Source organism: Camelus dromedarius, chromosome 9 (genome assembly GCF_036321535.1).
Source record: "Camelus dromedarius isolate mCamDro1 chromosome 9, mCamDro1.pat, whole genome shotgun sequence".
Classification (NCBI taxonomy): Eukaryota; Metazoa; Chordata; class Mammalia; order Artiodactyla; family Camelidae; genus Camelus; species Camelus dromedarius.
In genome coordinates, this window is record NC_087444.1 from 75996343 (window position 1) to 76013015 (window position 16673).

Consider the following 16673-nt stretch of genomic DNA (forward strand, 5'->3'; position numbering starts at 1 on the left):
TGCAGGTTTTGCCCCCGCCCCCGCCTGGGTGCTCAGCGCGGAGGATATGGCGGCTGTGCCTAAGCCTATCCCGAAAACTTTCCGTGGGTTTTCAGAGATGGGGGTGTGCACCCTTCCCCCGAGAGCACATCAACCTTGCTGTTTTATGGAGGGCCCAGGTTGTTCTGCCCTGTACACCCACAGCCACGGCGCGCAGCCCCTTGCGTTCCCCCGGGGCTGCCTCAGTGCAGCCGCCCCCGTCCTCTGCCCGGCTTGTGCAGCCTGGCTCTGCCCGCGGCTGCCGGCCCACGTCTCAGGCTGGGTGTCGGGGGGACGCTCTGTGCCCGTTTAACTTAGTTCTGTTAGTCAAGGGCTGCTCTGTACAGATCCAAGCCTCGGTGGCTCCCCCTCCGTCCTGCTGGTCTCTCAGTTGGAGAGGGGAGACCCAGCGAGCGAGCGCCAGTCCTCCTTTTCCGCCCCCTCCCCGCGGGACCCGTCCCGTGCTGCTTTGCCTTTTGTTCTTCCTTTTCTCCTACCAGATTCTTGGCGTCTTTATCTTTTGAAAAGGGCGATGTTCTGTCGGAGTTCCACAGGTGCTCTGGTTGGCTGAGTGGGTCTGTAGATGTGGGTCTTGGTGTATTTGTGGGAGAGGGTGATTGTGGGAGAGGGTGACCTGCGAGCGTCCTTCTACTCCACCATCTTCTCCCGGAAATCCTATGGGTTTTTTTTTTTTTTTTTTTTTGGTCGCTGCCTTTTAAAATTTCCTCTTTGATCTATATCATTTCCTATGTCTGCTGACTCTCACAGTTTGCTCTTCTTTTTCTAATTCCTTTAGATGGCAGGTTAGGTTTTATTTATTTTTTGTTGTTGTTGCCGGAAGGTAATTAGCTTTACTTATTTTTTAGTGGAGGTACTGGGGATTGAACCCAGGACCTTGTGCATGCTAAACATGCACTCTACCACTAAACTATACCCTCCTCCTCTAGGTTAGGTTTTATTGATGGTTAAGTTCAGTGGTTTTAAGGTTAGGAAGGCACTAGTTTTAAGACAGAGGAATATCCAAGGAAGTGAAGAATCCAGACAGACACATGTAGTTTGTTCCAATCCCTTTGTGTGTGATTTCAGCATTTCCTACTCTCCTCCATCTAAGACCCTGTTTGCCCTTCGGGGATCATGGAAAAGAAAATGCCTCTCAAAAACAATCCACTTGTCTCCTAAGGGGGACTTCCTAGAAACTTGTAATTGTTCTTTGTAATTAACAACTGAGAGAAAAGTTTTCAGAAATGTTCTCAGGTCCCAAGCCTCCACTCCCATTACTGTTACAGGTGAAATGATAATTGCAGTCCTGAGGGGAGCAGAGGACAGGACACGGACTCACAAACCCATATATCAGGCTGTGACTGCCTCCTTCCCACACAGGTACTGGCTGTAAAGCCCATCTCATTGAGCCAATTGTCTTGGCAGCAGGAAGGAGTTTGGTATTTTCTATCTTATTCAGACAGGCGAGTCTGTAAAGGAAAATCAGATCAAGATTCCAGGTAAGTGATCATATCAGAAAAAAGCAACCTTCTCTTAATAATCTGATTCAGTGCCAACACCTTTGAGTCAAATTAAATAATTCTTAGGCCCAAGCTGAGCCTGTAAAGAAGGGTCCTAGAACCTGTATCAATTCCTGAAGGCTCCTCATGCAATTTAACGCAGTCCTCGTGACAGTGATTGTTGTAGCTGAATCCAAGTGCTAATAAAATCTGATTTTTAACATGCTTGAAAATATAGTTGTCAGATTAGTCTGCCCTTGAGTCTACTTTATAGGCATTACAAAGACTGAAAGTTCAGGATTGCTAGAGGTGCACCAGTAATACCTCCAGATTTGTGATAAAGACTATGATGTGTCTGCAGAAATCATCTAATTCTGTGCAGAAAGTGCATCCACATGGAAATGGCTTGAATAGAAAGGTTTTCTCTAAGTCTGGATGTTAACAGAGACAGTAATTGGGTCTCCACTGAAAACATCCATAGTCTGTTGATCATGCTGAGGCTATCTTCACTCTTAAAAGTTAGGAAATGAACAGTTAAAGAAACATGATAATTATGAGTCTCAACCAGTACTGTCAGTCACATATGTTTCCATCCACTTTAAAAGACAGTGTACTATCAATCCAAAAATCTATTATTTCAATTTATAAAATGCATAAGAATACATGCCTTGCAGGTGCTGTTTTGCATATGTGTCTTGTAGGTCAGTATCATTTGCAAATTTCTTTTCATTGCTAAAATTGTCACTGAACCCTGGCATTAACAAACAGGTAAGTATATCATTGGACAATAATAATTTTATTTTGCCTCACACTGTTTTATCGTGTCTTAGCATTTTATGTCCCAGAGTGTATGGCATTACATGTGATTATTCAATAATTTCTGTAATTCATGCTCTTTCAGTTGGCTTTCTGAAACAAAAGCAGGGGGTCCTAATATCAAGCCACCACATCTTCATTACATTAACTTGTCATGGGGCAGGTTGCTGCTGTGCAGTAGTGCCTACAGTGCAAGTACATGTATTAAAATATCTAAAGCTTTATTCATAATGTATAGTTCCCTATAGAATCAAACTATACAAATAAGTGGAATCTTGTTATAATAAAAATTATAAAATACCACAAGTCTAAAATCAAACAAAAAGTTGTGAAATCAAAACTGAATATATATATTTTTCAGATTATACTTAGAATTTATTTATTCACTTTTTAGTGCAAAAGTGTTCTTTTTTATTTTTTAATTTTATTTTATTGATTTATAGTCAGTTTACAATGTTGCGTCAATTTCCAGTGTCAAGCACAATTTCTCATTTATACATGAACATGCACATACTCATTGTCCTATTCTTTTTCACTGTGAGCTACCACAAAAAAAAACCAACTAAAAATAGATGTAGATTAGTATATGAAGACACCTAACTAGCTTTTTGGCAGAGCATGGTGGTTCAATGCATTGTTTCTAACTTCCCAGTGGGTTTCAGTCCTTGTTCTGCACTAAGCAGCAGATATTGAGAAATCCTTACCCTCCTTGTTTGTATATTAACCTCTGTATAGTTAAAGACATGGAAGTGCCTACCTCAAAGATTTGTGGAGAATGAAGAGGGGATCACATGGAGTGCCTTCAGTGATTATGTTTACATACAGCTGCTCTTTATATGTTATACATTCAACCCTTGGAAAGCTGCTAGTAACAGAAAAACATGAAGTAAAATTTTTTAAGTGAGAACTAATGGTAAGTGGGGACGATTGGATTCAGCCGACATGATACGTGTAGCTCACACCTCATGTTCCCGTGCAGGACGGTGTGACTCACAGTATCAGTGACTGATGTCTGAGAGGATGGACAGCAGGGATGTGACAACAGACGTGATCAGCATGATCATCTTAACACAGGCCGTGGTTGGCACCCTGGGGAATTTCTCACTTCTTTGCCATTATACCATCCTGTACATCACTGGCTACAGGTTAAGGTCCACAGATTTGATAATTAAGCACCTGATTGTAGCCAACTTCCTTGTCCTCCTCTGTAAAGGCGTCCCCCACACAATGGCAGCGTTTGGGTGGAAACAATTCCCCAGTGATGCTGAATGCAAACTATTTATGTATCTTCACAGAGTGGGGAGGGGAGTGTCCATTGCTAGCATCTGCCTCTTGAGTGTCTTTCAGGTGATTGTGGTCAATCCCACGAAGTCCAGGTGGGCAGAGCTTAAAGTAAAAGCTCCCAGGTACATTGGTCCCTCTATTTCCCTGTGTTGGATCCTGCAAATGTTGGTAAACATCAATTTCCTTATCTTTATACGTGGCAAAGGGAGCGACAAAAACATCACAGACTACAAGGATTTCGGATACTATTTTTCCATTCGTCATGACAAAACGAAAGATGTGTTATTTGCAGTATTGCTTTCGTTCCCTGATGTTTCATGTTTGGGGCTCATGCTCTGGGCCAGCGGCTCCATGGTTTTCATCCTGCACAGGCATAAGAAGAGGGTGCAACACATTCATAGGACCAGCACCTCCACCGGATCCTCCCCTGAGTCCAAAGCTACTAAAACAATTCTTCTTCTGGTGAGCACCTTTGTCTACTTCTACACTCTTTCCTCTATCTTTCAAGTTGTATTGGCGCTTTTGGATAATCTCAGCTGGTTCCTTGTGAGCGGCACTGCCAGCATTGCTGCATGCTTCCCAACTGTCAGCCCCTTTCTGCTCATGAGCCGTGATTCCAGTGTACACAGCCTCTATTTTGCCTGGATAAGGAATGCAAAATCTCCTACTTCTATGAGAAACATGTAAACTTCATTTATTTCCATAATGTAGCATTGTCAAATAATTAATTACTTCATTCACCCTGAGAATCTTAATTAAACTTTTGAATCTGAAGAAAATAGTATACTGGAAATGCTGAGCATCTTCCTGAAAATGAACAATTGTAATAGTATTGTCTGGAAATGTAAGTATCTTCTAAATAATTGTGTCTTTGCAGTTTTTCAAATTCTTGTAGAAAAGGAATTCAGAACTATGGAATAATAGATACCAGGTTGAAATCATCTGCACATTATGAAGTCTTCAAGTCTGTAGCTTTCAATCCAACAGAATAGGTTTCCCAGAAATAAAATAGGCATGGACTTATAAATAAAAGTATGCATGAAAATGGATCCATGTTTTCAGTGGTCATTAATACAGTTGAAGAAATTAATGTCTACACAGAATAAAGAATAGCTTGTGCAGGTGGAGGTCAAATCTGTCTCACACAGGAGGGCATTTGTAAGCCAGTTATAAGTTTTATAGATAACATCCTTAGAGAGTTGGCGGTATTCATTGGGAGTATGATGTTTTGCTGAGAGATAAGCACATTTAAATATTTTCATGTAGAAATGGCTAGTTTGAAGTGAAATGCAGTAAAAAAAAAAACTGGGGGAGGACACAAAAACAAAATACTTTAAGCTTTTATTTTCCAGTGGGAATATATTTGATGTATAATATTGTATGAATTTAAAGTGCATAACATGCTAATATTTGGGTAGTGTATATTTTGTTTGCCATTGTACACATAATTATCACCTCTATTACATTACATAATTATGCTTTGAAATTAATATTATTTGCCTTTACACTTGATTTACAATGTTATATTAGTTTCAGGTACACAGAATAGTGATTAAGTATAGATCTATATTTATATAGATCATGCTTTGCTTGAATTCATTATAAAATACTCACTCTATTCCCTGTCATGTAAAGTATGTCTTTATAGCTTATTTATTTTACACATAGTAGTTTGTTACTTTAAATCCTTACATTATCTTGGCCCTCTCCTTTTCTGTCCCCACTGACAATGACTAGTTTCTTCTCTATATCTGTGAGTTTGCTCCCGTTTTGTTATATTCATCCATTTTGTTATTTTTGTTTTAAATTCAACTTATAGGTGATAACATACAGCGCTTGTCTTTGTCTGATTTCACTAAGCATAATACTCTCCACGTCTGTCTACATTGTTGCAAATGTAAATATTCTACCATATAAAAAAATATATATGTATACACACCACATGTTTTTCATTCATCTGTTGATGGATATATAAGTTGCCTCCATGCCTTAGCTATTATAAATGAGCTCCTATGAATATTGAGGTGCATGGATGTATCTTTTTGATTTTGTGTTTTCATTTTCTTTGGATATATACCCAGGAGTCAAAATGCTGCATCATATGGTAGTTCTGTTTTTAGTTTTTGAGTAATTTCCATACTGTTTTACATAGTGGTGACCACAAGTTACACTCCCACCAACAACGTACTTGGGTTCCTCTTTCTGCACATCCTCACCAATGCTTGTTACTTGTGGTCATTTTGATGATAGCTGTTCAGACAGGTGTGAGGTGATGTCTCCTTGTGATTTTGATTTGCATTTCTCTGATGAGTATTGATATTGAGTACATTTTCATGTGCATGTTGGCCGTCAGTTTGTCCTCTTTAAAAAAATGTCTATTCATGATTTATACCCATTTTTATTGGATTGTTTGTTTTTTGCTGTTGAGCTGTATTAGCTGTATATATATTTTGTATATTAATTTCCTATGAGTCATATCATTTGAAAATACTGTCTGGGATTCAGTAGGTTGCCTTTTTGCATTATTGATGGTATCCTTTGCTATGCAAAAGGTTTTAAGTTCAATTAGGTCCCATTTATTTATTTTAGCTTTTGTTTGCTTTGCATGAGAAGACAGATCCAAAAACATATTGCTACAATTTCTGTCAAGAGGGTTCTGACTATGTTTTATGCTAGGAGTTTTATGGTTTCCAGTCTTGCACTTGGGGTCTTTAATCCATTTTGAGTTTATTTTTGTATTTGATACGAGAAAATGTTCAAATAATTTATTTTTTTACATGTAGCTGTCCAGATTTCCCTATGGCACTTACTGAAGAGACTGTCTTTTTTCTGTTGTGTATTCTTGCCTCCTTTGTCATAGGTTAAATGACCACAGGTATGTGTAGCTATGTCTGGACTGGCGTTGATAGTCCATTCATCTATATGTCAGTTTTTCTGTCAGTGCCATTCTGTTTTGATGTCTGTAGCGTTGTCATATATACTCTGAAGTCAGGGAGCTTGATACCTCCAGCTTTGTATTTTTTCCTTTTAGTAACTTCAGCCATCCATGGTCTTTTGTGATTTCATATTAATTTTATGATTTTTGTTCTGTTTGTGTAACAAATTCATGGATATTTAGATAGGGAGTGCATTAAATCTGTAGGTTTGTTTGGGTAGTATGGTCAGTTTAACAATATTAATTCTTCCCATTCATGAACACAGGATATCTTTCCGTTTCTTTGTATCATCTTCAATTTCCTTCATCAATTTTGGATTTCAGAGTACAGATTTTCCACCTCCTTGGTTAAGTTTATTCCTAGGTATTTTATTCTTTTTAAGGTGATTTTAAACAGGCTTGAGTTCTTAATCTCCCTTTCTGATAGTTCATTATTAATGCATAGAAAAGTAATAGATTTTTATTTATTAATCTTGGGTTCTGCAACTTTACTGAATTCCTGTATTAGTTTTCTGGTGGGGACTTTAGGGTTTTCTGTATATAATATCATGTCTCTGCAAATAGTGACAGTTGTAGTTCTTCCCTTCCAATATATTGCTTTTTATTTCATTTCCTTGTCTAAATGCCATAGCTACAACTTCAAATACTATGTAAAATAGAAATGACAAGAGTGGGCATCCTTGTCTTTTTCCTGATTTTAGAGAAAAATCTTTCAGATTTTCACCATTGAGTATGAGGTTAGCTTGGGGGTGGTTGGTCATAAATCGCTTTAATTATGCTGAGATATGTTGCTGTCTTACCGACTTGAATGAGAGTTTTTATCATGACTGTATGTTGAAATTTGTCAAATGCTTTATCTGCTTCTACTGAGATGATTATGTGATTTTCATTCCTCCTTTTGTTAATATGGTGTATCACATTGTTTGATTTGTGAATTTTGCACCACCTTGCATCTCTCAAAAAATGCCCCTTATTAATTGTTTATGGTCCTTCTTCTATATTGTTGAATTGTTTGTTAATATTTTTGAGGATTTTTCAAGTGTATTGATCAAGATACTGGTCTATAATTTTCTTTTTTTAGTAGTACCTTTTTCCAATATTGGTAACAGGGTAATGCTAGCCTCATAGAATAAATTGGGGAGTCTTTCTTCAATTTGTGAATTATTTTGACAAAAATAGGTATTACCTTTGCTTTATACATTTGATAGAACTCCATGAGAAGTTTTCCCATCCTGGACTTTGTCTGCTGGTAGTTTTTTATTACTAATTTTATTTTACTACTAGCAAATAGTCTGTTCACATTGCCTCTTTTTTCCTGATTCAGTCTTAGAATATTGTATGTTTCTAGAACTTTATCCATTTCTCCTAGGTTGTCCAGTTTGAGTGTGCATAATTTTTCATTGGACCGTATTGATTTTTTGTATTGCAGTAGTGTCAGCTGTCATTTCTCCTCTTTTATTTCTTCTGTTGTTTCTTTGGGTTCCACCCCCCCCCCTTTTTTTTTTTTTTTTTTTTTTGATGAGTCTCTCTAAAGTTTATCAACTTTGTTTATCTTTTCAAAAAACCAGATCTTGGTTTCATTTACCAATTCGATTGGCATTTTTGGTCTCTAGATTTTAAAATTTTCTCTTTGATCTGTCATTTCCTTCTGTCTGCTGACTTTGGGTCTTGTTCTTCTTTTTCTCATTCCGGGAGATGGTGTGTTAAGAATTTTTTGAGATTTTTTCCTTTTTTGTAAGGTAAGCCTGTATCACTATAAACATGCCTTGGAGAAATGCTCTTGCTGTCTCTGATTAATTTGGAAAGTTTTGTTTTTACTCTCTTTTACCTCATGATAGATCTGATTTTGTCTTTGATTTCTTTACTAACCCTCTGTTTTTCAGTATGTTGTTTAGTCTCCACATAACTGTTCTTTTCCTGTTTTTCTTTCTGCAGTTGATGTTTTATTTCATACTGCAGTCGTCAAAAAACATTCTTTATATAATTTCTATCCACTTAAATTTGTTGAGCCTAGTTTTGTGGCCTAGAACATGATGTGTTTCGGAGAATATTTCTTGTGCATTTAAAAAATATATATTCTGTAGAGCATTCTCCAACACCATATACAAAAATAAACTCAAAATGAATTAAAGACATGAATGGAAGACCAGATGTTATAGAAATCCTAGGAGAAAACACACAACCAGAATGGTCTTTGACATAAATTACAGCAATATATTTTTTGGATTCATGTCCAAGAGTAATGGAAATAAAAGGCGAAATAAACAGGTGGAACCTAAACTGGAAAGCTTTTGCACAGCAAAGGAAACCATACATGAATGAAAAAGACAACCTAGGGAATGGAAGAAAATATTTGCAAATGAAGTGACCAATAACAGATTCGTTTACAAAATATACAAACAGCACATGCAGCTTACTATCAAAACAAAAACAACCCAATCAAAAATGGGCAGATGATCTAAATAAACTTTTCTCCAAAGAAGATATCCTGATGTCCAACAGGCATATGCAAACATGCTCAGTACCACTGATTACTAGAGACATGCAAGATCAAAACTACAGTGAGCCTTCATTTCACATCAGTCAAAATTTACATCGTAAGAAAAAGTCTATAAATAATAAATGCTGTAGAGGGTGTGGGAAAAAAGGTACCTTCCTATAGTATTAGTGGAAATGCAGTTTTATGCAGCCATTATAGAAAACAGTATGGAGATCCCTTAAAAAAACTAAAGACCGACTTACCGTATGATGCAGTAATTCCAACCATGAGCATATATCCAAAGAAAACTCTAATTTGAAGAGCTACATGCACCCCAGTGTTCATAGCAGCACTACTTACAATAGGAAAGACATGGAGACAGCCTAAATGTCCATGAACTGATGAATGAATATGGAAGACATGGTATATATACACAATGAAATATTACTGAGTCATGAAAAAGAATGAAATATTGCTATTTGCAACAACATGGATGTACCTAGAGATTCTCATACTGAGTGAAGTATGTCAGAGAAAGGCAGTTATCATATATTTATAATATACATCTGAATCACTTTCCTGTATATCTCAAATCAACACAATAATGTAAATTAATTATGTTTCAAATTTTAAAAGGTTTTTAATTCTGTTCTTTTGGATGTAATGTCCTGCAGATATCCGATAAGTACATCTGCTCTACTGTGATACTTAAGATCACTGTTGCCTTATGGATATGCTGTCTGGATGATCTGTTCTTTTTTTTTTTTTAATTTATTCTGTTTTTATTATATGCAGTTTCTTTTCTTTTTTTTAAATTTTTAACTTGAGTAATAGTCATTTTACAATCTTGTGTCAAATTTCAGTGTAGAGGACAATTTTTCAGTTATACATGAACATACATATATTCATTGTCACTTTTTTTTTTTTTTGCTGTGAGCTACCAGAAGATCTTGTATATATTTCCCTGTGCTATACAGAAGAATCTTGTTTATCTGTTCTACATTTTGAAATCCCAGTCTATCCCTTCCCACCCCCCCCGCCCCCTTGTCAACCACAAGTTTGTATTCTATGTCTGTGAGTCTGTTTCTGTCTTGTATTTATGGGTTTTTTTTTTTTTTTTTTTTTTTAGATTCCACATATGAGTGATCTCATATGGTATTTTTCTTTCTCTTTCTGGCTTAATTCACTTAGAATGACATTCTCCAGGAGCATCCATGTTGCTGCAAATGGCATTATGTTGTTCGTTTTTATGGCTGAATAGTATTCCATTGTATAAATATACCACTTCTTTATCCAGTCATCTGTTGATGGACATTTAGGCTGTTTCCATGTCTTGGCTATTGTAAATAGTGCTGCTGTGAACATTGGGGTGCAGGTGTCATCCTGAAGTAGGGTTCCTTCTGGATATAAGCCCAGGGGCGGGATTCCTGGGTCATATGGTAAGTCTATTCCTAGTCTTTTGAGGAATCTCCATACTGTTTTTCACAGTGGCTGCACCAAACTGCATTCCCACCAGCAGTGTAGGAGGGTTCCCCTTTCTCCACAGCCTCTCCAGCATTTGTTGTTTGTGGATTTTTGAATGATGGCCATTCTGACTGGTGTGAGGTGATACCTCATGGTAGTTTTGATTTGCATTTCTCTGATAATTAGTGATACTGGGCATTTTTTCATGTGCCTATTGATCATTTGTATGTCTTCCTTGGAGAGTTGCTTGTTCAGGTCTTTTGCCCATCTTTGGATTGGGCTGTTTGGTTGTTTCTTATTAAGTCATATGAGCTGCTTATATATGCTGGAGATCAAGCCTTTGTCGGTTCCATTTGCAAAAATTTTCTCCCATTTCGTAGGTTGTCTTTTTGTTTTACTTCTGGTTTCCTTTGCTGTGCAGAAGCCTGTAAGTTTCATTAGGTCCCATTTGTTTATTCTTGCTTTTATTTCTTCTAGGAGAAAATTTTTGAGATGTATGTCAGATAATGTTTTGCCTATGTTTTCTTCTAGGAGGTTTATTGTATCTTGTCTTATGTGTAAGTCTTTGATCCATTTTGAGTTGATTTTTGTGTATGGTGTAAGGGAGTGTTCTAGCTTCATTGATTTACATGCTGCTGTCCAGTTTTCCCAACACCATTTGCTGAAGAGATTGTCTCTATTCCATTGTATATTCTTGCCTCCTTTGTCAAAGATGAGTTGACCAAAAGTTTGTGGGTTCATTTCTGGGCTCTCTATTCTGTTCCATTGGTCGATATGTCTGTTTTTGTACCAGTACCATGCTGTCTTGATGACTGTAGCTCTATAGTATTGTCTGAAGTCTGGGAGAGTTATTCCTCCAGCCTTTCTTTCTCTTCAGTAGTGCTTTGGCAATTCTAGGTCTTTGATGGTTCCATATAAATTTTATTATTTGTTCTAGTTCTGTGAAATATGTCCTGGGTAATTTGATAGGGATTGCATTAAATCTGTAGATTGCCTTGGGCAGTGTGACCATTTTAACAATATTGATTCTCCCAATCCAGGAGCATGGGATATCTTTCCACTTTTTAAAGTCTTCTTTAATTTCCTTCATCAATGGTTTATAGTTTTCTGTGTATAATTCTTTCACCTCCTTGGTTAGATTTATTCCTAGATATTTTATTACTTTGTGTGCTATTTTAAAGGGGATTGTTTCTTTAGTTTCTTTTTCTGTTGATTCCTCATTAGTGTAAAGAAATGGAACTGATTTTTGAATGTTAATCTTGTAACCTACTACCTGGCTGAATTCTTCCATCAGCTCTAGTAGTTTTTGTGTGGACCTTTTAGGGTTTTCTATATATAGTAACATGTCATTGGCATGTAGTGACTGGATGATCTGTTCTTTAATGTAAGTGGGGTGTTACTATTCTTTTATCATTCTTGTGTTATTGTCAATTTCTCCCACTATGTGTATTAGTATTTTCTTTATATATTTAGTTGCTCCTGTATTGGGAGTAGAGATGTTAATATTTTAATGATCCCCTTATTTTATTGGTCACTTTATCATTATATAATGTTCTTCTGTGTATTTTCTCCTAGCCTTCATTTTAAATAAAACTAAAAACTGGTCCCTTAAAAGATAAATCAAATTGATAAATGTTTAACAAAGTAATCCAAAAACGTTTTCAGAACAAGGAGATAGGGTCCAAATAAAGAAAATCAGAAATGAGAGAGAAGTTATGCATGACACCGCTGACATACAAAAGTTATGAGAGGTATTAAGGAACAATTTCGCACTTATAAAATGAATGGCTTCAAAGAGATGATAGTCATGTAGAAATGTACAGTTTCCAAGACTGAATCAAGAAGTGTTAAAAATATGGACAGACCAGTTACCAGTAAGGAACTTGAATTAGTGCCCATAAAACTTCCAGCTAGCAAATATTAGTGCCAGAAGCTTCAGAGGTGAATTCTACCAAATATTTAACAAAGAGTGGAAATCCATCCTTCTCAAGCTATTCCAAAGAAACTTAAAGAAGAAGAAACATTTATGAGTCACCCTATGAGGCTGATAACGACCTGATAGCAATACCAGACAAAAACACCCAGCTGACCTCCCATTAAAAAAGAGAAAACAGGCCAGTATCACTCATGAACATAGCTAAAAAGTCCTCAAGAAAATATTAGCAAACCAAATTCAGTGATACGTTGAAAATATCATTCATCACGATCAATTCAGATTGATCCCAGGAGTGCAAGATGAGTTCAGTATCTGCCAGTCATTCAGTATGATGCACCACATCAACAAAGTTAAGAAAAAATCATATGATCATCACTGTAGATGCAGAAAAAGCTTTTGGAAAAAAATTACCTCTCATTCATGAAAAAAACCTTTCATGATAAAACCTTTCAATAAATTGTATAGAGAGGAACCATAACATAATAAAATATAATAATAATATGACAAGCCCACAAGAACATCACTCAGTGGTGTGAAATGAGTGCATTTCCTCTATGATCAGAAGTAAGACTAGGATTCCAACCTCCACCAAGAGAAAATCAAGAAGGAAATAATAAAAATTAGTGTGCAAATAAATAGAGACTAAAAACGTAATAGAAAAGGTCAATCAAAGTAAGAGCTTGTTCTTTGAAAAAGTAAACAAGATCAACAAGCCTTTAAGACCCAGTAAGAAAAAAGAAGAGAAGTCTCTGATCAATAAAATAAACAGAAGAAAAAACAAGAGATACACAGCAATACGAAGAATTACGAGAATATTATAAACATCTATACACCAACAGATTGGACAGCTTAAAAGAAATGGCCCAAATTTTAGACTTATACAACCTTCCAAGACTGAATAAGGAAGAAACAGAAAATCTGAATAGACTGATAACTAGTACAGTGATTGAAACAGTAACCAAACAGCTCCCCCAAACAAGTCCAGGACCAGATGACTTCACAAGATTTAATACCTAGCCTTCTGAAACTTCCAAAAAATTGAAGAGGAGGGAATGCTTGTGACCTCATTTGACAAGGCTGACATTGCACAGTTATTAAAATCAAAGAACAACACATAAAAAGTAAATTATAGGCCAAAATCTCTAATAAACATAGATGCAAAAATCCTCAACAAAATATTAGCAAAGTGAATACAGCCATACATTAAAAGGATCATATGGACCCAAGTTCAGTTTGGTAATAAATACATGTTGGGGGAAGAAGAGGGATGGAGCTGGGAATGAAGGAGGTGGCAGAGGGCATATTGGAGGCCACTGTTTGGTCCCCCATTTATTATTCCCAAATTTATGGTCAAATCATAGCAGTCATGAATTGTTTCTAATTTCAGCTCAGGGGAAAAACTCTTGCTTATACAAAATGCGCTGAAAATGGCTCCAATAGAATTTACAGGAAAAGAGGAATGCTAAAAATTTTGGTAAGAATTGGCTATTGAGTTAAATGTAATTTAAATTTTCATTGCACATCGATGGTTAAATATTTTGTGCTGTTTATGAAATAATGTCTTATCCTAAGGCCACAAAAATAGTCTTTTCTTGTTTTCCAAAAGCATAATTAGTTTACTTTATAGTTTAAATCAGCAACAATCCATTCAGAATTTATTTGTGTATGATGTGGATAGTTATTAAGGGTTTCCTTTTTTCCAGTACGGGTAGCAAATTCCAATTTACTGTAAAAGTGTGCATTTTTCTTTCTTTCCGTTTCTTGTTAGTTCTCATGAATTCACTCAGCTAAGACCACCGCATTCTTAAGGATCCCTTTCCATGAAATTTACTGAAAGTTGTCTCCATCTTTTCCTGCCTATTGAAGTCCTTGGCAATCTCATGGGAGCAGAGAAGTTACTCTTGAAAAATAAGAAGTTACTCTTTGTGTCAAAAATCTTCAGTGAGCCATTTTTCTTAGAAGAATGATTGTTACACTGATTTACAGGAGAACATACTGAATGACAGAATAGACTCCAAGGATGTGAAAACAGCAATAACGTTCTTCCAACAGGCAATGGTTGGAATCCTGGGCAATGTTTCTCTTCTTTACCATTATCTCTTCCTTAACACACTGAACATAGTCTGAGATCCATAGATTTGATTCTCAAGAAGCTGGTTATAGCCGATGTCTTGGTCATTCTCTCTAAAGGAATCCCCTAGAGAATGGCAGGTTTGCATTGAAATATTTTCTTAATTATTTTACATGCAAAAGTTTTTCTATTTCAAATTGCCCATTTTTGAATACTCTGTATCAGCTTCAGAATGTAAATACAGAGTGAACTATATTCTTTTTGAATTAGTGTTTTTGTTTCGTTCAGATACTGTATCCTGTGATAGTTCTACTTTTACTTTCTTAAGGACCCCCCATAGTGTTTTCCATAGTGACTGTACCAATTTACATTCCATGAACCTTGTGCAGGAGTTTACTTTTCTCCATACCCTTGCCAATATTTGCTTTGTAGACTTTTTGATGATAGGCATTCTGTCAGGTATGAAGTGATACTGTGTTTTTAATTTGCATTTCTCTGATGATTAGTGATGGTGAGCCTCATTTCATGTGTCTGCTGGCCATCTGTATATCTTTTGGGAAAATGTCTATTTAGGTTTTCTTTCTTTTTTGAATCGAGTTGGTGTTTTGTTAGTCAGTTATAAAGCATTTTATGTGTTTTGGGTATTAATCCCTCAACAGTCATATTATTTGCAAGTAATTTCTTCCCATTCAGTAGATTGTCTTCATTAGTGTAGAGAAAAGCAACAAAGTTTTGTATATTAATCTTCGACCCAGCAACTTTAATGAATTCCTTTGTTCTGATAGTGTTCTTGTGGGGAATTTAGGGTTTCTACAGAGAGACAGACAGATCGATCGATCATCATGTCATCTGCAAAGAGTGACCATTTTATTTCCTTCCTTCCCATTTGCACGCCTGTCACTTTCTCTTGTCTGATTACTGTGGCAGGAACTTCCAATACTGTGATAGATAGAAGTGGTAAGAGTGGCATCCCTATCCTGTTCCTGATTTTAGAGGAAAGATTTCAGCTTTTCAACATTGAGTTTGATATTAGCTGTGGATTCATCATAAATGGCATTTTTATGTTGAGATATGTTGCCTATACCCACGCTGATGAGTGTTTTTATCATAAATGGATGTGGAATTGTGTCATATGCTTTTTCTGTATCTGTAGAGAGAATGATGTGATTTTTTCGCTCCTTTTGTTAATGTTGTATATCACAGTGATTGATTTCTGTACATTGAATGAACCTTGCATCCCTGAAATAAGTTCCACATGATCATGGTTATGATCCTTTTGATATCTTGTTGAATTTGGCTAGCTAATATTTTGTTAAGGAGTTTAGCATGTATACTCATCAGCCATAGTGGCCTGTAATTCTTTGTGTGTATGTGTGTTGTATGTCTGATTTTGGTATCATGATAAAAGTTTCCTAGAATAAATTTGGGAATGTTTCATCGTCTTTAATTTTTGGAATAATTTGGTAAAGATTAAATAGTAGCTCTCCTTTATGTTTTGTAGAATTCCTCTGTGAAACCGTCAGCCCTGCACTTTTGTTTGTGGGGATTTTTAAAATTAAAACCTTAGTTTTGCTGCTGGTGATCTGTCTGTTCACATAATCTGTTTCTTTCTGATTCACGTGAGGAATGTTGTATGTTTCTAGAAATCTATCCATTTCTTCCAGGTTGTAAAATTTATTGCCATATAATTGTTGACAGTATTCTCTTAGGAGGTTTTTTTTTTTGTATCTCTGTGATATGGGATGTGATTTTTCCTCTTTCAGCCTCTTTTTTTTTATATGGGCCTGTTTTTACTCTTGATAAGTCTGCCTAAAGGCTAATGAAATTTGTTTATCTTTTCAGAAAGCCAGTTCTTGTTTTCATTGACCTACTGTATGGGTTTTTTGGTCCCTGCTTTTTACATTTTCCTCTTTCACCTTTATACTTCCTTCTGTGTACTGATTTGACATCATTTGTCCTTGTTTCTCTAATTCCTTCAAATGGTAGGTTAGGTTGCCTGTTGGAGATTTTCTTGCCTCTTGAGGTTAGCCTTTATCACTGTTAATTTCCCTTTTAGAATTGCTTTTGCTGTGTCCCACGGATTTTGCAAAATTGTTTTCTATTTTTAATTGTTTCAAGGCATTTTCTGATTCCTTTTCATCTATTATTTTTAGTAGCCTGGTGTTTAGTCT

At 36.2% G+C, this 16673-nt stretch overlaps 2 protein-coding genes across 2 annotated transcripts in view; both read left to right on the forward strand.

Annotated features, from left to right (window-relative positions):
- Positions 1 to 16673, forward strand: part of LOC105092002 (vomeronasal type-1 receptor 4) — a 104200-nt gene that overhangs the window by 14823 nt on the left and 72704 nt on the right. The gene's annotated exons all lie outside the window — the stretch shown is intronic.
- LOC116154649 (vomeronasal type-1 receptor 4) lies at positions 2830 to 4428 on the forward strand. The gene has a single exon (XM_031457131.2). The coding sequence runs from the start codon at positions 3342 to 3344 to the stop codon at positions 4302 to 4304; it is 963 nt and encodes a 320-aa protein (XP_031312991.1). The 5' UTR covers positions 2830 to 3341; the 3' UTR covers positions 4305 to 4428.